We start from the raw sequence: 22603 nt of genomic DNA on the forward strand, positions 1-22603 counted from the left end.
ATAAATAAGATAGATACTTACATGTGCTATGATTGTTACATGTCAACAGTAGGTATTCCAAGATTTTAAAGATGGTTCACAAAATGCAAGCCAATGCTCATGACTGCACTGCCAATAAGATATTCTGGACTTGGTACATAAAAAGCAGGGCAGTTGTTTATAGCACTACTTTTACCTTCTGATTTGCACACTAGCAAAATGCAGCAAAGAGCAAGTTTGGGAAAAAGTATCTGCATTAAGTATTTTAAAAACCAGATCATTTAAATCCTTTTATTCAGAACCATATCCACAGGAGCCTTGAAAGAAGTTAACAGCTTGGAATAGATGTAGATGGCAATCCTTCTACAGGATGGAAAAATCCCACACTCATAAGACAACATCACTTGTTCATCTATATTCCTGTTTCAGCTAATGATGGCTGTGATACTTTTACCTTATGACTCATTTTCAGATGCTCTGGTTTATCAGCCATGATTTCAGTCACTGTATCAGAACACAGCTCCCCGGGAGCCATTCTGTACTGTCAGCATGAAGAAGCCCACCACTGGAGATCTGCACGCACTCAGCAGCTGGTCACTTTCAGACCCTGAAACATGTCTATCTTTTAAGCCTGAGCTGTCTAAAAGTTCCCCACCCATCCACCCACAGAACCATCTGTATCTAAACATCAAGAAGAAAGCAAAGAAAGTTTACCCTTTAATTGCTGGATTTAAGCCTAAGGATAGATGAAGGCTGAAGAGCTTTTCCAAGCTACTCCCCCCTCACAACACACAGATAAAAAAATAGATCTCCTCAGGGCACATTTTAAACATGTGGTGCCAAAAGTTTAGTGTAGCCTGAAGCTTGAGCTAGAAGAGTAGGAACAGAATATGCCATTTTACCCAGCAAGTCCCACTTAACAGGCCTAGACAGACATGTCCTGGTGACTTAAAGAACAGTGGCCATATCAGACATGAAAACTGTAATCTCTGCCTAAAAGATCCTGGTTTCAGCTGGGATATATTTAATTTTCTTCTCTGTAGCTGAAGTGGTTTGTATTTAGTGCGAGAATAACACTGATAGCACACTGATGGTTTAGTTGTTGCTGAGGGATGCTTACCCTAAGCAAAGGACTTGTCAGTTTCCCATGCTCGGCCAGGGAGCAGGTGCACAAGATGCTGCTGCTGCTGCTGCTCAGGCATGAGCTGGACTTTGGAGAGCAGGTGGTGAGTGAAAGCACTCTGCATCACTCATTTCTCTTTTATCCCTCTCCCCTTTTCATTACAATTGTAATTATTATTGTTGGTTCCATTACTATTATTTTTTTATTTTACTTTATTTCAATTATTAAACTTCTTATCTCAGCCCATGGGTTTTATCTTTTTTTTTTTTTCAAATCCTCTCCCTATGTAACTATGGCAGAAGGGATGTAGGAGGGGCAGAGTGTGAGTGCTCAGCTGTGTGCTATTTAGTTCCCAGGTGGTGTTAAGTCACACCAATTAGATGGGCTCATTTACATTTGGACAGCATCAATGATGCAATGCTAAATGAAAAATGGTCCCTAGCAATAACCATCACGTGCACATGTGTAATTTTCTTCATGATTTTCAAAGTCTTGCAATCATACCTCTACACTTCCCCTCCTCACACAATCATGTTACCATTTTTGTACAGACAGAACAGGAACAGCCAAACTACCCAAATTCCAGATTTGAAGGTTCCAAGCTCCTGGCCACAGACTATACTCCCCCCATCTACTTCCAGTGATTAGAAGACGCTGCTACCATTAGAAAAATAACTCATTTTTAAAAGCAAACTTAAAGAAACAAGAAGTAAGGTAAAAGCACTGTCTTAGAATATCCACTCCTTTTGCAAAATAATTATCTCCATATATAAAAGTCAATTATCATTCTGTATCTTTGTCTGCTGAAGTCAATGCAAGTTACAGACAGCAGCAAACAAGGCTCCAGAGTTAAAAGAAAAAACCAGCTCACAAAAATGCTCATAACAGAGTACTTCTGCCACTCCTATGAGAATATCAGAATCTTCTGTGAGTAAATCCAATTACATCATTTAACAAATACATTTCATCCAAATTCTAGCTTTCTCACCAGTCCAGCCAGTATAGGCAGAGCAGTCATGTGGATCTGCCGTCTTCAGCCCTTCCTCCATTTGTTGCAGAAGGTCCTTGATTTTTGCCTGGATCCGTTTTGAGAACTGAGCATTGACCTGAAAGCAGGAGACAGGGAATGAGGCAGAAAAGAAAGTAATTAAAGAATGCAAAAGAATGCAAAGTGCCTGCTCCACTTTCTTGTTTAGGAAGCAAACCAAACCGAAACCAATAATAAAATAAAAAAAATAAATAAACTAGGAAATAAGTAACACATACAGCAATCAGCACCATTAAGGTGGTTCATCTTAAGTGTGTCTCATGTAAAAGCATTCTGACTACATTTTAGGGTAAGGTACAAGTACCTACATTAGACAAAAAATTACCTGCGCATTCTTTAAAGTCACACAAAGAGCAGCTATGGACATTGTGACAGTATGTAATTCAAATCAGGGTGCTGGTACCCAGACCATGTTATGGGCAAACAGCACAAGCCCTGCGTTATAGGTGCTTGCTCTCATCACAGGGTCCCTGCACATCCTTTGTAGCACTACAAAGCAGGAAATAGCCCAAGGAAAATATATGTTCATACTCAAAACAATCAAGCCAAAGAAGATGAGCAGAAGCAGCTCAGCATCTTCAGCTCAGGCACAAATGCAAAGAAACAAGTCTCTGATTTTACACGCTGCTTGCTTTTACTTTTCACCAAAAAAGTTTATATAGATGAAATACATGAAATATAACAGAGGATACTTTACAGTTGCCAGCATTTCTCTCTCGTTATGTACACTCTTAGGGAAGATATGCTACTGATTACTCCTCAAAGCCTATGGAACATGGAAATTAGCACAGGAGTAAGGCAAGTTCTTCCTTGACTACAGCACATACCAGAAGTGCAGGGTTTGGATAAATTACAGGTCCTGGATGCCATCATGCAACTCAAGACATACCTCATCTTGTACTCTTGTTCAGAGTGGAACTTCAAATAAATATCAATGATTTCAAACATCCATCCAACAGATTCAAAAATCAGAAAGACTAAAAATTGCACAAGGCTTCTGACACACCAGAAATCTGCAGGGTCAATAGTTCAAATCCATTCAGGGATAGCCACAGTAGAACAGGAAGGGAGAAGGAAATTGTGCTATTATACCTCACACTGAACACTTATCATTCTAGAAACAAGCTAGAGACACTTTAACCTTTCTCCAGTATCTCTAGAAATAGCAGCCAAACACAGTAGGCATCTGAAGCCTGTTAGTCTTCAGCTCTAATATGGTGTTAAGCATTAGGGAACTATACTATGCATCCACATCACCCCTACCCCAATACCCTCCCTTTTTTAACTAGTTCAGTGAGGTCTCAACACAGAGAGGAAAGCCTTCTCCATGGGCAGGGCTTCTCTTCTTCAAAAGACAGTTTTGCCAATGCTAAGGCATATGGTGAAACAGCATGAGGATATTCACGTGGATGCACCCAGGCACAGAGCTCAGCTTATCTGACAAGAGTGAACTAAGGCTCCAGACACCCCATTTATTTACCTACTGCACATTACAAGTACACTGGTTATCTTTTTGTTCTGACAATACACCTGCTGTTACCAAGTCAGGATATTTTATATCAAACACCAGGTTAAATTACTTTGATTAGTAGGAGGGGAATACCAGGACATAAGGATGGCCTGGGTTCTGCATTGAAAACTCAGTCCCATACAAATAATTTAGCTCAGGCTGGTAATACCTCTCTCTAAAATTTGAATTGTAACTTACTTGTCTTGGTTCAGTGCTTTAAAACCACAGATTAAAGGATATTTTTAATCAGTATTTTTATAATTATCTGTAAACCCAAACAAAGCTACTCCCAAGCTCGTGTCAATGTTAATATGTTACAAGTGGCAACAAAGTTTTCCCAAGCTATCTAGTCTTCCATCACTGCCTCTCTTTTTTTCTAGTTGCTCTGAAGCTTTCACAACCGAGCACTGCCACTGATCATTTCATAAGATTCCCCTATAAGCCTGTAACAGATGCCTACATGCACTGAAATAAATTAATTACATGAAGAAATGAATGTTGAAAGGTGGCTTTAGAAGATTTAAAAATTTCCTTCAAGGAATTTTAGGGCATTACAACTGAGCATAACACGCACACTTGTGTAGAGCACAGACTGATTTTCCTCAGAAGCACATTCATCTCGTGGGGATGTTTCCAGCTGGCATTCAGCCTTTTCTGCACGTGACTTGTTATTCCTGTAGGGACAAACAAAAACCACCCAGATCTCTGACACCCAGTAGCACATTTGCTTCTGGTTCACAACAGTCCTGGGTGATAGCAGGAGCTAAGGAGTATTTCTAATTAAAAAAGGCTCTTTCCAGGAATTCAACTGCTGCATTACTCCTCTGCTGCTGCACAAAGAACAACCACTATCACCCCAAACAATGGTCAAGTCTTATACTGTCAAAACACACACAAAAAAAGAGAGCAAATTCCTCATTATACCAAACAGAGCCTTGTGCCATATTGGTCATGGTAACTAAAAAGGCTCATTATTAGCACAAAAGCAATGCAGAAAACATGAAACATGTTGGTTTAGAAATTAATAGTTTAGTTATTTCTTTGAACCATATCACTTTTTCCATTGCAGTGAGATAGCAGGCATAGCTAGATACCAATACAAAGTATTCCAAAGCCAACAAAAATGTACTTTTGTAACACCACTTGTCTTTGGCACTAATCACAAGATGTCTAAATTATGCTGTCCTTGTTAGCAATACATGTTTCCATACATCTGCTTTTTTTCACTTAGGGTTTCTAAAGAGAATTTAACTCATCTTCTGTAAATTCAGCACTAGAACTACACATCTACATTAGAGCACTGTGCTAATAAAATCATGGTCATAGGTTTGATCCCCATATGGGCAATTCCCTTAAGTTGGACTCAATGGTTGTTAAAGGTCCATTCCAACACAGAATATTCTGTGATTCTATTATTATAAAAAATACATCATGATGCAAATAAAAATCTCCGAAAAACCCCAAACATTTCACTTGCAGTCAGCATTACAATAACATACCAATTCTTACTAACCATTGCAGCCATATCCAGCTTTACAGCCAAGGCATTAAAACAAACCAGAACCAAGAGCAGATGAGGCAATAAGCAACTGCTGTGTATGTATTGTGTATCATGATTTCTGGTAGGTAAGAGAAGTTAAACTTTAAAGTCCTGCATACACATTTGGACCAAATATCACAGTGCTGATGTAAGTCTGACAATTCAACCCTGAGGCCTTATGGCACTCAGTTTGTCACTAAAGGCAACACTCGGGTGTGATAGACACAGGATGAGTAATCTCATTTGCATTTGTCAAAGACATTTACATACCCATGCGTTGTTCAAAAACACCTCTTGGCATTCACTTGCTCAGGACATCTATGCTAAGAACTTGTGCAGAGTCACAGCAGGGCAGTGGAGACCTGAGCTCACAGCTTCCTCACAAGCTGCCTATGTACCAATCCTTCTTGCCACCACCACCTCCCAGAACAACCATCTTGCTCTTAACCCTATCAGGTTTTGAGGGAATGATGCTATGTGTAAAACCAGACTGCAGAAGTAAACAATTGATTCTGCAGAAGTAGAAAGGAGATGACCTATACACAAACTGCTACTACCAAACAATCAAAATACACTTTCATTTTACCTCGCTTTGTTGGTGCTGATGTGTAGAACAGGACACATAACATGGTGATGTGTTGTTTTTCAGCCAAAGTGCACCTCAAAGAGAAGAAAATACATTTCAAGGTGCTACTGCAGCAAGAACTCATTCAAAAAACAAACCTGCACAGAAGATAGCAGAAAAGACACAGGAGACAACAAGGAAGAAGAATGCAGTAGTGGAAAACTCACAATTCTGCTGAAATGAGGAATTCTGGCTGTACGGAAGTCATTGGGAACTTTGTAAGGGAGCCAGGTTTCACACCCATGCATTGAAGCATGGGTCTATTGAAGCAGGATGAGCTCTCATGCTCACCTCCACAAGTTCCTAAAAAAGCAGACCAGAAGGGATGGCAGTAGGATCCCATATGCAGAATCTAGGAGGTGACCAGCCTTTTTGTACAGAAGAACAAGATCTACTTTATTTTTACTGAAGTCAAAAGACTCTTACAGCTCCCAGAGCAACACTTTCTTCTCTGAAAAAACCAGATACTGTTGAAGCTCATCACCCAGCCTCTGAAACACTCAAAGTTCTCTGATACTCCTCAGACAGGTCCTCCAGAAACAAATGCCAGTTCTGCAAAACCACATGCTTAATAAATGCTTTGAAACATTGCTGTCTGTAGAACACATTGCACTGTTTTTCAGTGATCTGTCACTTAGTGCCATATATGTGATAATGGGGAAAAACAGTAAAAATAAAAATTAAAAAAAAAGAAGGGGGAGGGAAGAAAGAGATAGAGAAATCAATAGCTGTAGGCAAATTCCTACACTGTTACAAATGCCAGCCTAAGAATAGGCTTTAAACATAGTCAACACCCTGTCTCAGAAGATATAAGGGCATGAAAAACATCATTAAAAGGCAAACATTCAAGTTATTGAAAGAACTACTTAAAGCATGTAAAAAATAAGAAGACTGTGTCTCTAATGCATTTGTGTCTGAAAGAAGTTATATGTCTCATTGATTATAAGACAGCAAAAACCCAAAACTTAACGATCTAGATCACCACAAGGAATCATCAAAAATCTCCAGATTATTAGTAACAAGAATAAACATGATTAACAGATATCCCACGTTTTGGGAAATGGAGACTGATAAAGCAAAATAACAATACTGAAAATCGCTGGTCCTACAGGTAGCCTAACACCAGCATGCTACTTCTTGAAACTGAGAAAATAAAAGCCTGTTTTGAGTATGATTTAAAGTCACCCACTATACAGAAGCCTCTGGCCCAGATGTGACATTTTTAGGTGGTCCTCAAGTTGCAAAAAGCTAAAACCTTTGCCAATTCTGTCTAAATTACCTCAATGCACAGAGAGCAGATATATTCCACGTATTGAGCTTGACAGCAGATCAGTGCAGTTAGATCCAAATAAAAAATCTCTTTTCACCAGGAAGCAAGTACATGTTATTGCACTTGCCCACTCAACTAGCTGGATTAAAAACTCATTAACATGCAGGTCTGCAAGATAAAACTAGAAACTGAGGACGAGTGGATGGATGTGAGACAATTTAATCAGGGTTTGATTTTACAAAGTATTTTCATTCAGAACTAGTTGACCGAAACCAAACAGGCTTAACTCTGAGGTCACCTCCTGAATAACAGGAGAGGCTTTCACTACAAAAGCATCAGAACAGCCCTAAGAGATGTTCAGTGTTGATCTGTGCTGTAGGAAAGAAGCAGCAGCTCTTCTTTTCAGGCTGTGTAAAACTGCCAGGAGTTAGTGAGGGACAATGAAGAACAACAATCTGATTTTCAGGCTCAGTTTTGACCAAGACTCTCAAAAAGCAAAACAAACTTGCCTTCTGAAGAATAACAGAGAATACTGCAAAATTTGATTGTTTCAGAGTCCCCTATAAAAATAGCATATGCCTGAGCTGGAGAGCCAGGAACAGTCAAAAAAGTAACAAGCTCAAGAAATGCAGATACCTCATCCCACATCTCTGGAAAAAAAGTGGGAAGAATTATTTACTGGCTTTGGAGCTTGAATTTTGTTGCTGAGTCAGTCCCAGAACTCGGAGAACATGCTGCTCTCAGTGAGACAGCTAAAATGCCCAGTGAGACAAACCCAAAAAACTCTGAAAAACAAAACAAAAAACCAAACCAAACCAAAAATCCAAGAACAAACAAACAAAAAAACTCCAAAGAAGTCCTCCCAAAAAAGGAAGAAGACAAGTGAGGCTATGACAAAAACCCATACACATATTTACAGGGGAAGGAAGACTGAAAGCCACATAGAGGAAGTAACAGGAGATTGAGAAAGTGTTAGGAAACTAAACACTACTAAACTACTAAATCACCCAAATGATAAATCTAAGTAAATATTCTATATCACTATTAATTCATATTTGCCAATGAGCACCATTATCTCTGAAACAGGTTCCCTGTAAGGAGTCCCCTGCAAAGACTAACAAGGCATTGTATACATTTCTCAGAACATACCACTTCTTTCTAACAGTCTTAGAACACCATGGCAAGTCAGGAAAAAAACTTATAAAGAAAGAATTTGCCTAAAAAATAAGTTTGTGCATTCTAGTGACCAACCCATGAAGTTTGAATCTACTTTTGCTTCTGTCTTGTGATTCCACAAGAAATTCAGACAATCTTAAAGCGAGGGCTGGGATCATATTAATTTCTTGATGACAAGGATGCTTCATTTTTTTGCACAACCATAAAATCCACATTATTGTCTAGGCTTCTACAGTGGGCAATAGGTCCTTGAACAAGCTACTCCTGAGCAGCAAGCTCTCCTCACCCTTCTTCCCAGGAAATCCTTTAGAGCTTTGTAACTCTGTACCACACTAGGGAACTAAGAACTAGGGAGCAGTCTTTGTTATGAGTCTATTCATTTCTCTGCTTCCCCTGGCCATCTACATTTCCATTTTGGAAACTTTTGGACTGACCACTTTCAGAAAATATCTGTAAGTTCCTTTTTAGGCTAAGGTATCTCTATGGGGTCCACACAAAAAAGGCTACAGGATATATATTTAATTGAAAGATTCAATTCAATTATTAAACAGAGGTTTACATTTAAAATTGTGTTTCTTACTAATACAGAATTAATGCTGCCTAATGAATTATTACCTTGGCTTTCTCAGACAAGTTACAGAAGCAATTTAAGTTCATGATATTTTAATGGTGAAAAAACCTAGTTATGAAAACAGTGAATTTCAACTACATGAGCAGAGCCCACACAGACAGCTGCAGTGTTTACTGTGACTATTCATAAGAAAGCAAATCACCAACCTCAAATTCTGCTTCACCTACTCCCATGCCTTCAAGATTTCTGAACAATATTTTACCCACACACACTTCTATATGCAGAATTTTGTCCCAATGGTCTCACATTTCAGACAATGCCTTGAAGAGCTTCTTGTCCTTTCATCAACCAGGTGAATTTTAGATGGCAACCATGACAGACAAAGAAATCAAATGGATTAATAATGCATTGCCTTCCATGACAACAGCAGAGCCCCACGCACCTCAGGCTGTCATTACGTGAGTCACTCAGCAGCAGATGGGAAGAGGGAATTATGCAGTGCACTGAGGCCTTCTGAAAGATGCTTCCACTTTTAGGAAACCTGTGTGCTTCTGTACAGAAGTTTAAGGAACAGACTTCCTACCCTGTGTAAAGTCCTTTTGTCTTCACCAGGGCTTTAGGCAAGTAAAGCTATTTCTCTGATGGAATGGGAGCCATTAAATGCAAAAATAAAACACTAAAACATAAACTGAAAATCACAAACAACAACAAAAGCACCCCTACAGTACCCATCATGAAATCTCATAAAACGATAGTACTAGGAGCGACAGCGTGCAAATACTTAAAAAAATATAAATACACATAAACATACTCACAGCTATATTCTAGCTCAGAAACACTTAAGATGACTCCTGAGATTTTACAGATGCAAAAGCAAAACAAAATGTACACTTGCTTCTGCCTTCTCCTATGAAATGCACAGAATTGCTGCAGTTACAAGGTTTTAAGCCAGTACAGAAGTTTTTCCAGAGGTGTTTCATCCTCCTCAACAAAGCCCAGACATCACCTTTTACCAAATACATGACTACCCAGGCGCTCTAACATATTTTCTGAGCACGCCTGCACAAATAGCTGACTGCCACTCCATAACAAGGTCTGTCATCCACCATTGACGCTGGGAAAAAACAATTGCACCCACTGTAAAACACCTTTCTCATGCACAGGAGAGCATAACAGGCATTCCTAATGTAAACACAGGGCTAGAAGTCCTTGAGTAACTCATTTCAGCTCTGCCACAGAACAATGTCTCTGAATTAAGATTAATTCAAGATCAAATCCAAAGTAAATTAGAATTGAACTATTCTGCAACAAGGCTGGTACACTCTAAACCGCAATTTTCACAGATGTTCATCTTCTTTTGATATCTCACCATTCTTCTGGTTATCTCAGTTGGGAAAGCTTTAGTCCATCTAGATCAGCAGTAAATGAAGAAGCATTTTTATAGACTAAGCCAGATACAAACAAAAAGAACAAAGAAATAACCATTCTCTTCCACAAGGAAAAAAAAATAGTTTTAGCGACACTCCGCATACTATCAGAGAGTTGTGTACAAAACAAAGCAGACTTCACTTGCTTTTTTAAACCTTCTCAAATGCTCTGCTTTTGACAGCTGCAATTAACTGCAGCACCTAAGACAGTGAAGCCCCAAAGTATTCTCTTCTCTGCACCCTGTTTAGCCAAGCACAACTTCACAAACCTCAGTCATAAACAACTTAGTGAAACATTTCATTGCCTTGGACTGATAGTGAGCTGATGGTATCCTGCTGGTACTTACAATGGTCGGAGAGAATTGTCCCTCACACTGTTGGGCATCACCATCCTTGTCTCACTCTATCAGTAAATCAAGGTAATCCCACATTGCCACAAGCAGAAAAACACAGAGCTGATATCAACAGCTTTCCTTTATTCATCCCAGCACACAATCAAGAGAGTTAGGAAGTTAACTTCCACCCTGAATGCATTTGTCCTTGTAGAAGGACACCATGCAGTGTTTTCCATGCAAAAGATGACAAAGCCGCACGGTATTGAAGGATGAGGCTGCACAGAGGCTAAATGACAGAAAGTCCATAGTCTGGCATTCCTTCTGCAGCTTAATCCAACTTGCATGGTAACAGGCCAGACCAGAACAGCTTCTCTGCTTAAAACCTGAGACACTCATAGTATACCAAACAGCAGCACGTGGGATCAAGGAGATAAGCAGAGCAGGAAGACTGCAAACCTTGTGTGACCAGTCCTACGAGGCAGGCGTTCTGTGGGAATGAACCAACCTTCAGGTTCTACCATGGTGCACCTGAACCTATAAATGTGCGTATATCAATAAATAAACACGTGAGAGCAGTCTATCTTCACCTAATGACTGAGCGTTGCTGTTACCTGAGAACAAACTCTCCTTTTCTAAATGGGCGCTTATCTTTTTCGTTCCCTTATGCATTTTCTCCGGTGAAACTCGAGCAACTTATGCTGACAACTTCTGAGACACAGAACCACCGTGGTTAGAGCAGCTATAACTGTTCTGCTATACAGCGTTCTATTAAATCCGCCTGCGGCACCGCGCTCACTCCCGCAGCGGAGTAAAACAAACAGCCCGAATTAAGAGCCGCCGCTCCTTCCCTCAGCTCACCTCGCCCTCCGTCCCCTCGGGCGCCCCCGAGGCCGCCCCGAGCTCGGCGGCGCGCAGGCCGCGGGCAGCCCCACGGGCCCCATCGCCGGGCCCGCGCCCCGCCGGAGCCGCCCCGGGGCGGAACCACGGCAGAACCACGGCGGAACCCACACCGCCGGGAGCGAGCGGCCCGCGGGTGAGGCCGGGCCCGGGACGCGGCGCCCGCCCGCCGCCTGGGACTCACCTTCCCGTCGGCGCCGAAGGGGAGGGACTCCTCCTCGGCCGGCGGCTGCAGCGCCCTGTCCCGGTGGGTGTCCGCCGCGCTGGGGGCTGCCACGGCTCCCTGGGGCTGGTAGTCGGGGTAGGGGTTGGCGAAAGCCCGCTCCTCCATCTCCGCTTCACCGCCCAGCTGCAGCTTCAGCCTCTTGGACATGCTCTCTCCCATCTCAGCCGGCCCCCGGCCCGCCTCCCCGCACGGCGAGCCGGCGGGGACACACTCCGCCCCGCAGAGCGGCGGCTTTGCAGCAACGCGAGCGCCGCGGCCGCCCCCGGCTACGGCCGCCGTCCCGCGGGCGCTGGGGCTGGATCAGGATCAGGATCAGGAGGGCGCCTGCGGTGACAGTGCCCGCGGCCGCGGGCCCATCGGGGCCGCCCCAGGGCGGAGGCGCCGCCGCCCCGGCCCCGAGCCACCGAAGCCCAACTTTGGAAGGCGAAAGGGAAAGCTGCGGCTCCGCGGCTCTGCTCGGCGTCCCTGTCAGCCGGGGCGGGGGAGCGGCGAGCGCGGCGGCATCACAGCCTGTACGGGGGCAGAGCGCGGCCGGGGCCGCGGCCGGGCCCCCCCGCGGCAAGAGGCAGCCCGCCCGCCGGCGCAGGCTGGGTGGCTCCGCTGCAAAGCTCGTTCCGGCGCCTCATCCTCGCCCGCCGGGGCGTCAGTGCCTCGGGCTGCTGCTGCCGCCGGCCGCACGCCGGGCGGCGGAGCGGGGCTGCCGCCGGCTCCTTCCGCCCGTCCCCCCGCGGCGGGGGCGAGCCGCCGCCCGGCGCATCTCAGAGGAGCGGCAGCAGCAGCAGGAGGGGCACGGACAGCCCCAGGAGCAGGCAGTACGCCACCAGCTCCTTCGCCCGGCTCATCCGCAGCCGCCGCCGGGCCGCGCTCATCCGCCGGCAACCCCCGCGCCCGGCCAGAGGGAGGGACGCGGCCCGCGGCTACCGCCCGGCGGGGACGGCGCAGCCGGCGGCGACCGCCCCTCGGCCGGCGAGAGGAGGCAGCTCCGGGGAGGACGGGGGTGGTCTCCTTCCCTCGGCCCGCCCCCCGGCTGGGATGCTGGCCTGGCCGCGCTCACCGTTCTGCCGGCGGGGAGCTCGCTCCAGCAAGCCAAAGCGTGCTAGCAAAACACCCTCAAGCCCCCCTGAAATCGATCAGAAAACCTCACAGCCCTGGAGGGGGCTGGCGGTGGCGGCTGGACGTGAAGGTGGGATCGCATCCCACCTGGGGAGGAGCAGCGTCTGCATCCCGTGTGGATCGCGCGTTTGTCTCTCGGATCTAGTCTTGGAGGGGGGGGAGGGTTGAATGCCAGGACACTGTCTCATCATAAATTTAGCCCGTCGTCTTAGCCCTCCACTTTAAGCTAGGAGAAGAGCTCCAGATGAGAGGGCACTGTACAATCATCGAGGATAAATCTTTTCTATTCACAAACAGGAAATATTTCTATAGCGAGTATTTCTGTTCTATAGCCTTCAGGAATTGATACTGCATACTGAAACATCGTTGTGTAAAGCGAGCAGGCAGAAAGCCTGCAATCCGGCCGGACGCTGCACACGGTATTGTGTAAAAATACAGGCACAGGAGACCTCATTATCCCATGGAATATTTACTCCCAACTATGCCATTCTTTCTTGCCAGTAATTGTAAGTCAGATGGACCATAAAACATTAATCCAATAACTGGGCACTGTGCAAGCTTATTGATATTTAGTTTTATGCATTGGGTAATTTTATTGCTATCAAAATACATATTTGTAAGATTAAATATAGGTGACATCTGTCCTGGCACTGGCTTCAGTTTACAGTTGTTTGTAGCAATATACATGTGAATAAATGGAGCATGTCTGTCACCTTGTCACAGGATATGAATTTGAATTAATACTTTCTTCATTTTATTTATTTTTATAACTTGAGCTGATGACAAAGCAGAAATTCCAAACAACCTGTCTGACAAGAAGTACCTTGTATTTATTCTGGACGTGAATATAACCAGTTACTTTAAATTTAGAATAATCTATAAAATATCCTATTCTGTGATAATTAAAAAATCACTTTATGAATCATGTAAGTCTTTTGTGCTGTATTGCAGTGCCTGAAAAGGTAAATGCAGAACCTTTTTAAAACATCTCTTGTCTCTAAGTAAATATTTCAAATAACATATTTTCATCTGGAATGGTTTCCTACCTTTAGTGGAGACTGGCTGCATCAGTGCAAGTAACTGCATTCCCATAATGATCAGAGTTAAGCATTTAATATGAGTGTGTGTGGTTTCTGTTTTCTTACACCTTCTACTCTTCTTGAATCAAAATGATGGGAATATAAAAGCAGGATCATACCAATTGGTACCTGCTCAAGGCCTGCAGATAAAGAGAGAAGGTGCTCCCTGGCACCTTGCAAGAGCAGGTTCTTCCCTTCTTCTGGAGCTGTGGGTTTGTGGGTTGCTGGGTTGGCATCTCTTCCCTTTTGCATCATTGCACTGTTTGATTATCTGCACACTGCTGCTTTTAACAGCCTGTTTTCTGGAGCACTTCTTTCATGGGAACTGTTGTTGTGGTATGTTATACTTCAAGCATACAAGGCCTTCTTTTGTTCTTAGCAGGTGGGAAACAGTTCAAAAGACTTTCAGCTTCTTCTCAGGGAGTGTTTTTTTCCTTTTGCTCTTTTACCCTTGATGCATGCAGGGCTCCCAGAGCCCAGATGGGAATCATGGATGAAGGAGGAGGAAAAAAGTTGGGCTGAGTGCGGCGTCAACCTGTAAAATAAGTTTTAAGCAACAATAAATTCACATCTCTCATCTCCAGTAGTATGAAGCAGGAGGCTTTGCCTACTGAAATAATGATTTCATTTGTGCTTTCATCCAGAAAATGTCTAAATGCTACTGAAAGCACTGAGCCGTCACCCTTACTTCAGCACTCCAGCTAACCACTCCTGTAACCTGCCTTCTGCAGCATTGCCAAATGTGCAGCCCTGCAGCAAGCTGATCTAGCTGAAAGCTGTCCTTTTGCTTTCTGTGATGTAGGTAAAATCCAACTAATGTCTAAACAAAGCCTGATTCTTGCTTAGAAGTCAGTTTCTTCATGTAAATCATTAAAGCTCTTGCTTATCAATCAATGGGCTATTCATTCTTTACACAAGAGAAAATCATAAACCCTTCTCTTACGGCCTTTCCTTCTCTCCAATCCTCTTCACTTCCCTCAGCATCTGATACTCTGCTCACAACGAGACTAGTTGTGCAATTTTTTTAATAGTAAAATAAAATATCTATTACATTTTTGGTCAAGACTAAACAATCAGAATCCATACATAAACCATTAATGATGCTGTGCTTTCCTAGGCATTTTGCTTTATTCCCAGCATACGTTGTAAACTAACCTAACTAACAAGGTGGGGAGGAGCAGCTACACCATGATGCAATGTTAAGTGGCTTGTGGAACGAGTGTGAGCAACCATCATGAATCTCCATAGCTCTAGCTGTGACATGTTCAGTGGTTCTTTCAGCATCTGTGATCATTCTTATTACAGTATGATAGTGTTCATTTATTGTCATGCACAACGGCTCCATCTATGTGCAAGCAACAGCCCCGTCCACGCTTTGCTCCATGGAGACAGGATGATGAGTATATGACTTCAGCAACCATGCTAAAGTGCTTTTTAAATTCTGGGAAACCAGCTGGCATTAATCTGATTTTATATCTGATTGTAGAGATTCAGCTGAAATTAACTGAGAGGAGCAAGAGCTCCAGGAATGGACCCTCCTAATGTGATATATAATGGAGAACAAAGTGCACCGCTTTATTTAGCGTGGAAAAACAAGCTATGGCAATTTCTCAGCTAGTGTCGAGTAGAACAGCAGATCAGTGGAGATGGGGTAGTTTATACCTGCTGCAAATCAGAGGTCATACTTTTATTGAACATAAATACAGTCTTTCATACTTTCATACTAAACTTTTTCATTTTCTCTGGTCATCTCTTCAGGTTGCACTCTGTCTATGGTGCATCCTTTGTGCTCTGCAGAAAACCTTTTACTCCTTGATCATTATCATAGGCCTAGAGTAGCCTATAGGAAAGGACTTCCTAATTCCCTCTTCACCTCCCTTTATCTGCACTTCCTAGTTTCGTTCTTACCTCCACCATTGTATAAGAATAAATTCTGCTACTAAATGGTTTAAAGCTGTTTAGGTCTAATGAGCTATGGGACATTGCTGCTTGTAATAAGCATGATATTAAATAAAATCTGCAGGATCAGGTTTTGCATTTTAATTGCAAAGGACTTGCAGGCTTTGGACCAAGTTCAGTCCTGTGTTCAGTAATGCAACATAAGAACTAACTAGTCTGTGTGAGATGTTATTGTCATATTGTTATCAGGAGCAACAAATTTCTCTGGCTGCTGTAAATAACTGATCTCTATTATTGTATCACTTTTCTATTTAAGATCTCAGAGATTCCTGTGAATCTGAGAAGACACTTTGCTATTCAACCACAAAATAAATGTTTCTCTAATATAGTTGTCTTCTTATTTTCTGTTCTCGTCTTTGGTTTTGTAGCAGAAAAAACAGTGTCATGAAGTCTCCTGCACTTCTGTTCTGATGGCTGCCTGCTAATAAATGATAAGCCTGAACAGCAGTTCTTGCACATCAACTTGTTTTTAAAGAAAGGATTTTGTTATAATCAAACGTTTATGTTTCTTATCCCCTTATTGCTAGTGGTTTTGGATTTGCACATCCTGAGCAACTCAAATAAGCTGAAATCATGCAAAGATTTTTGTAAATGTTCTTTGAGGTCCCTACCATCCATGAAAATAGATGAAAATGGAGACAGCTTGCTGCTATTAAAATGTACCCTTTATAATAATTTGCCTGATGTTCAATTCTAAAAGGGGTTATTTCTAACCCTGACAAGGTTTGTAAGTCTGGCAAAAGTTCAGTTAGTAGAAAACAAATGTAGTCCTCCTGAAGCATGAGAAACAGAGGTGAAAGATGGGTACTGTTAGAATAGCTGTGGCTGCCCAGTATCAATAAAACAGAGCAACAAAACAATTGTTGGACAAGAGGATTTCTTTGCCTAAGGAAGCTGTTGCAAGCTGGACACGTTATTTTTTCTGATATTCTTTGAATGACTCAATGTCAGGGGCTTTAAAAGCAGCCCTAGTCACTATTTTGAGGTTGGGATAGATGAAAGACTCAGGCCTAGGATTCACCAGAAACTATGGGCATGTTGCTGTGATGCACTCAGTGGTCTGAATCCTGTTTCTTCAGGGTTTGTTTATGGAGACTTGTGATCTTCAGAGTGTACTCACAAGTCCATAGGTTTTGGTTCCATCTTCAGTGGCTTTTGCTGAATCAGGACCAAGTGGGGAACAAGCACCTTCAGGCAAAGTAGTTTTACAACTACTTACAGGGTAAGAACAAACTACAACAGTACAGGAAGGGAGAAGAAGAGAAACAATGGGAACAAGGGAATGTGAGAAAAATTAGACAAAAAACCTTCAAGGACTCTGCTGCTCCTACCTAGTGAAAGATCTCACTGACTTTAAATGGGGTGCATAACTTATCTCTGCCCTGACACAGAAAGTGCAAATACAGAGAGTAGTGCTCAAGATAGTACAACCTTGATAATGATAGCAGTGAAACGGCAAGAGAGTCTCTTACACAGGATGTATCATCCACTCCCTGTCACTGTGGGCAGTCACCACCCTTCAGAATCACCAATACAGCACCAAGCTAGAGGACAAACAAATTTCTCACCCATCTTTCAGCTGCAAGAGGTCAGAGCTCTTCCTTGATGTGTTTGCTTGACCAGGTTATAAAAGCCACCACCAAGAAGGGTTTCCTCCAGAGGCAGCTATCTCTGCTGTTGTTGCCTTGATCAAATTATTCCCTGTGCAAAACTTGAAAGTCCTCTGCTGCAGTTTCAGACCAGAAAAGTGTTTACACTGTTATTCATGCCTCTGTTGCCTTGCTAAGGAATCAAAACCAGCACAGGTACAGCTACCCTCAGCATGGTGTTGGTGTGTGGATCATGGTGCAAGGTGTGTAAAATGGGCTTCATGTCTAAACAACACTCTTTTCTTTCCCCCTGCTTCCTGCACCTGCCCTCCTCCTTTTAGATTTTAGGTCTACAGATCCTGTTTTTATCCTTTTGGAAACGTGTGGGGAGCTTGTGTGTTTTTAGCAAAGAGCAGTGGTGACCAAGGAAGACACAGCCCCTTTATTACCATTGCCTAATGCAATCTTGCTCACACATTATAATATGTAGTCATGGGTACAAGGTTGTGCAGCACATCCACCCCAACTCCTCCCAGTCAGTGCAGTGCTTCATCTGCCCCATTAGCATTGCTCTTCCCATGATTTCTAAATTTTGAGGCTAGAAGGAAGGAGAGACAGAAAGAGGAACAGATCTGTTCCACTTTTTCCATTAGTCAGTGAAATGGTCTGCGTTAGCCAAAAAATTGTGCCTGGATGATTTTATCTTTTGAATTCTTCTTGGTCTTCAAGTTCTTATTTTCATCTTTTAAAAACCCATTTTTTTTCAGAAAGCATGAGGAAAAAGGCCAGATTTCTAAAAATGTAAGTGACTAGGATCTTACAAAAGAAACCAACTACTGCTGTATCAATGGTAAAACCCCTTTAGCTATGTAAGTAACAAGGAGCAAAGAAAGAGATGTGAGGTTTTGTTTTATTTAAGGGAAGGATAAGTTAGAAACTATTAAGGTTACTAAAGGTAATCTAAATCTAGTGAAGAGCAAAATTACTATTTTGCTCAGTATTTAGTAGCAGAGAGATTACAGAATGTGGCTGTGAAACAGTGTAATGGGAATAAGTGAAGGAGAACAAATTACCACATTCTGAGTTTGGGTGAAAACTAAACTTAGATTATTTATTACTCAGTTTAACTGGGATTATAAAAGTTGGCAAATGAAACTGTAATTCCCCCAGTGATGTTTATCCATGCAGTGAGCAAATTAGCCAGTCCTGTGTGGTTGGAGGACAGCACATATAGGACCTTTTTAAGCAACAGAGGAATCATGAAGCCATCCATTACCAACCATTAAGTGACCTTGGCAGGATGTAGAGATTTAGTACAGCTGTTGAAGAAAAGATTATAAGAAAGATGGAGATAAATGGAAAAAAATTCTGTGAGTTTGTAATATATCATTCACAGTGGAGAAACTCACTAGTGTTCTTTAGCAAGAAAAACAATTCTGTACCTGCCAGTCTTTGTACAATTGCAGTAACATAACTGGTAATTTCCCATGTAGCCCAGCAGCAGGTTAGTACAATTATCTTACAGTAAGTGAGGATAGAAGGGAGGCAACAATGTGCTATTGTCAAAGGGAATCATGGGGCTAGAGGAAAGGTGATAGGGTTGTTAGTAAGGTAATAAAGGAGTGGATTTGGGAGTACTTTTAACAGACATTTGTATTAACAATGTTTGTACAGCAAATAAGGAAAAAAAACCCCAGTGAATTTTGCAGAGGACTATTAGAATGCTGTAGTATAAGACTTCAGTGAAATGGGCAGTTGTGAATGAAGGGTTGGTAGCTTTAATAGGGGTAATGGTATATTGATCAGAGTCCAAGGTCATAGAAATCTGCCTGCAGGGGAGCTGGTCAGTTCTACTGAAAAAAAATCCATTAAAATTGGAGCAGATGCCAAAAATGGGAGTCTGTTTATTGAGGAAAGCTGAGAGCATTCTGACTTGTTTAGCAGAATGAAGGCTGGAGTGGTGTATAGTTGCTGTTCATAAATAAGAGAGAGATATAATTATACAGCTGTATCTACACTAGGGAGGTGAACAATAATTAAAGACTGTACTTACTATGGAAAAAAATTATTATATGTTGCCCGTGATGAAATTCAAGCTAAAAAACAACAAAAAATGGATTGATTAACTATCAGAAGAGGAAGACTTTGGAGCAACCTATCAGTGAGGCATTTTGGAAATACTTCAATAAACTTCTTGGGTAAAAAGTGCTATAATGTGGTTGTTGTAATCCTGTAAACCAAGATTCTCATATTCTCTGGGAAGTACAGTGGTCTCAAGGGACACAAAAGAACTTCTTATTCATCAACAGTGACAGCTTCTAGGAGCCAGTGAATATGGGAACAAAGTTGTTTTTTTCTTCATAAATTCCTGCTGAGGGAGGGATATTGGCAAGTGAGATGGTTGTAATATTCACTAAGCTTCTGTGTGAGATTTCCCACAGCAGGCTTTTAAAGTCAAATTGTCATTAACAGTTCTGCACATGTTATGTTTATGTGAGGATAGAGACCAGGCATCTAAACCTGCTTCAAATTCTGCCAGGGGAATGACAAGCCAAATTACTGGTTTGACAGATAAGAGAAAGTTAGAAAAGGATGGATCTAGGCAGTCTTCCATTTTATGGCTTGAAGGGAGATTTCTGTCTGAAGTGAACTCCCTATTCAGACAGTTTCCTGACATGTGTGTTTATTTCCTCAGCTCTCAACTGGTGTTTATCTGTACAAATATTTCCATCATCTGGTACTGAGCTTCAAGTCTAACAATAATGAGAAGACAGCTGAAATATGAAAGTAGGGCCTTCTTGGAAGCCATTTAAAATCTATCAGTCTGCCATAAAAGAGGCTACTAATAGTGCTGCATTTAGATTTTTCCTATCCTGAACAGATAAGGAACTTATGCAGGATGTTCTCCCCCTTTTCTCTCAGATATTCTAGCTTTGAGGAGCATTTTGGGTCACAGAATAGAAGAATGACTTGGTTGTTGTTTAGTCCCTCCATCACTGTCATACTGCATGCAGTTCACCATAAGGCTCAGTATCTCTCTGCAGTTATGAAGATAAATAATAAGTTGCAGAATACAGAAGTTTGTGTGCTTGAACAATGAGTGAGGTGACTGCTAACTCCATAGAAAATCTAAATTCTGCTGAGGTAACTGCAATGACTGGTTTACACTTCCTTAAGTAAATTAACAGTTAAATAAACATTTCTTCTCCATATATGTGTTGCAATTCAGTTGTCATGTGACATCAGAATTAAACAGATAACCTTTGCACATTTCTGGAGTAATGTTGGCTCTTATCAAGCAGTAGAAATATTGTTGCATCCAGATTCAAGCAGGTCATATTTTATTTTTTCACAGCTGTTTTTTGGACCATAAACTACAGCATCTTTCTGGCCCAGGGTCTCCTTAACACACTGGACCAACTTCTGTAAAAATGATAGATTCCAGGGACTGTGGGGGAGGAAATGACTGCAAAACTATTGATCATAGTTGACTATTTTAAGAAAAGGACAGCATGAGAGAAGGAAAATAGAGATAATGGGCTTCAGTAAAGCAGATGTTGGTAGAATTTATGAGAGGATTCTTTGGGAGGGATAATTTAAGGATAAAGCAGTACAGGAGAGATAGCAATTACTGAAGGAAGCTGTATTTAAGACACAACAGCGAATTATTGTGCTGCAAAGGAGAAAGGAATCAGCATAAGAAGGAATAGCTGGAGCAGAAGCTCTTTAAAGTCTTGAATGTTTAAAAGGGATTTATTTACAAATTAGGGACAAAGACATCTGGCTGAAGCTGGGTAGAAAAAAAATAGACCCAAAGTGTATGATTGAGCCCAGAGAGATAAACTACACAATGACTTACTACTATTGAGGGTGATAGCAAATTAATGTGAAAAGATTGTATGAATGCTAAAAGAGCAGACAAAAGCAAAGTAAAATTCTGTCCAATTCCTTAATAGGCAAGGACTACAAATAATAGGCCATGATGAGAAAGCTAAGATATTTAATGACATCTTTGCTTCAGGCATGACATAAATTATTAGCAAATGCCTAAAGCATTTAGGTTGTTTACAAGAGTGCAGAGTAGGGAAAGAAGAGGTTAGAAAATATTTAATGTCCTACATATATTAAAGTTAGAGTGGCCTGATAAAACCGACTCTGGAATATCTAAGAAACTGTAGCGATATCTGAACCAGTAACACCCATTTGGTAACAAAAGAAAAGAAGGTTCACTAGGAACTAAAAGAAAACTCACAGAACCCATTCTTCAGAAAAGGAAAAGCAAGATTCAAGGAGAGAACAAGCCTATCTGTGTTATCCTGAAAGATGCATGTGATCTGTACATAGAGAACAATAAACTGATAAAAAAAGTCAGAGTAGATTTGTCAAGAATAAATCATGTTTCTTCTCTGATAGGATAATTGTTCTCATGGATAAGTAGACATGTCTTGATTCTGCTGAGCTTTTTGGCATGGTCCCATCTAACATGCTCAAAAGGAAATAAAAGAAACATATTCTTACCCAGGGTCAGAGTGCAGTGAGCCCACACTCTCATGCTTTGAGGTTAAACTGAGAACACAGAGGTCTGTAGAAATCATATCAGCATTTTCATCAACAACATGAATCATGAAACACAAATGTCCAAGGCCAGAAGGGATTGCAAGCTCTGTGAGACACAGGATGAGAATTCAGAACCATATTGAGAAATAGCCAAAAGGCCCAAAGTCAACAAGGGAAAATTCAGTATTTGAATGCAAACACTTAATCTTGGGAAAGGGAAATTAAAAGACAAATTATAAAGTAGGGAACAAACGTGCACAGTTTCTCTTATGGAGATGTTTAATGGTGCCATTACAAATGATACTGCCATGATATGATACTGTTATAAAACTAGGCAAATCTCATGCTGTGAGGCACTGACAGAAGTGTTGTGGGTAACATATGCAAGGTAATTATCCTTTCCTGCTTGACCCTGGGATGCTGACACTGCCGTGGAACAGTTTTGGACACTACACTTTATCAAGTGCTGCCAAACTGGGAGGAGTCCAGAAGAGGGAAATGAAGAAGGTAGGAGGTAGAGAAAGCACAGCCAGAAAACAGGAGCCAAAGTCGTGACTTTTGAGAAAAGATTGAAGGAAA

At 41.9% G+C, this 22603-nt stretch overlaps 1 protein-coding gene across 1 annotated transcript in view; it reads right to left on the minus strand.

Moving 5' to 3' along the window:
• Window positions 1-12537, minus strand: part of LANCL2 (LanC like glutathione S-transferase 2) — a 32425-nt gene extending 19888 nt beyond the window's left edge. The window contains exons 1-2 of the mRNA XM_056484457.1: window positions 11686-12537; window positions 2091-2208 (exon numbers count right to left, since the gene is read on the minus strand). Of these exons, the coding sequence (XP_056340432.1) occupies window positions 2091-2208; window positions 11686-11886 (319 nt within the window). The 5' untranslated portion in view covers window positions 11887-12537. The remainder of the gene's footprint in view (window positions 1-2090; window positions 2209-11685) is intronic.
• Between the last annotated feature and the right edge of the window lie 10066 nt (window positions 12538-22603).

This window comes from Oenanthe melanoleuca, chromosome 2 (genome assembly GCF_029582105.1).
Source record: "Oenanthe melanoleuca isolate GR-GAL-2019-014 chromosome 2, OMel1.0, whole genome shotgun sequence".
Classification (NCBI taxonomy): Eukaryota; Metazoa; Chordata; class Aves; order Passeriformes; family Muscicapidae; genus Oenanthe; species Oenanthe melanoleuca.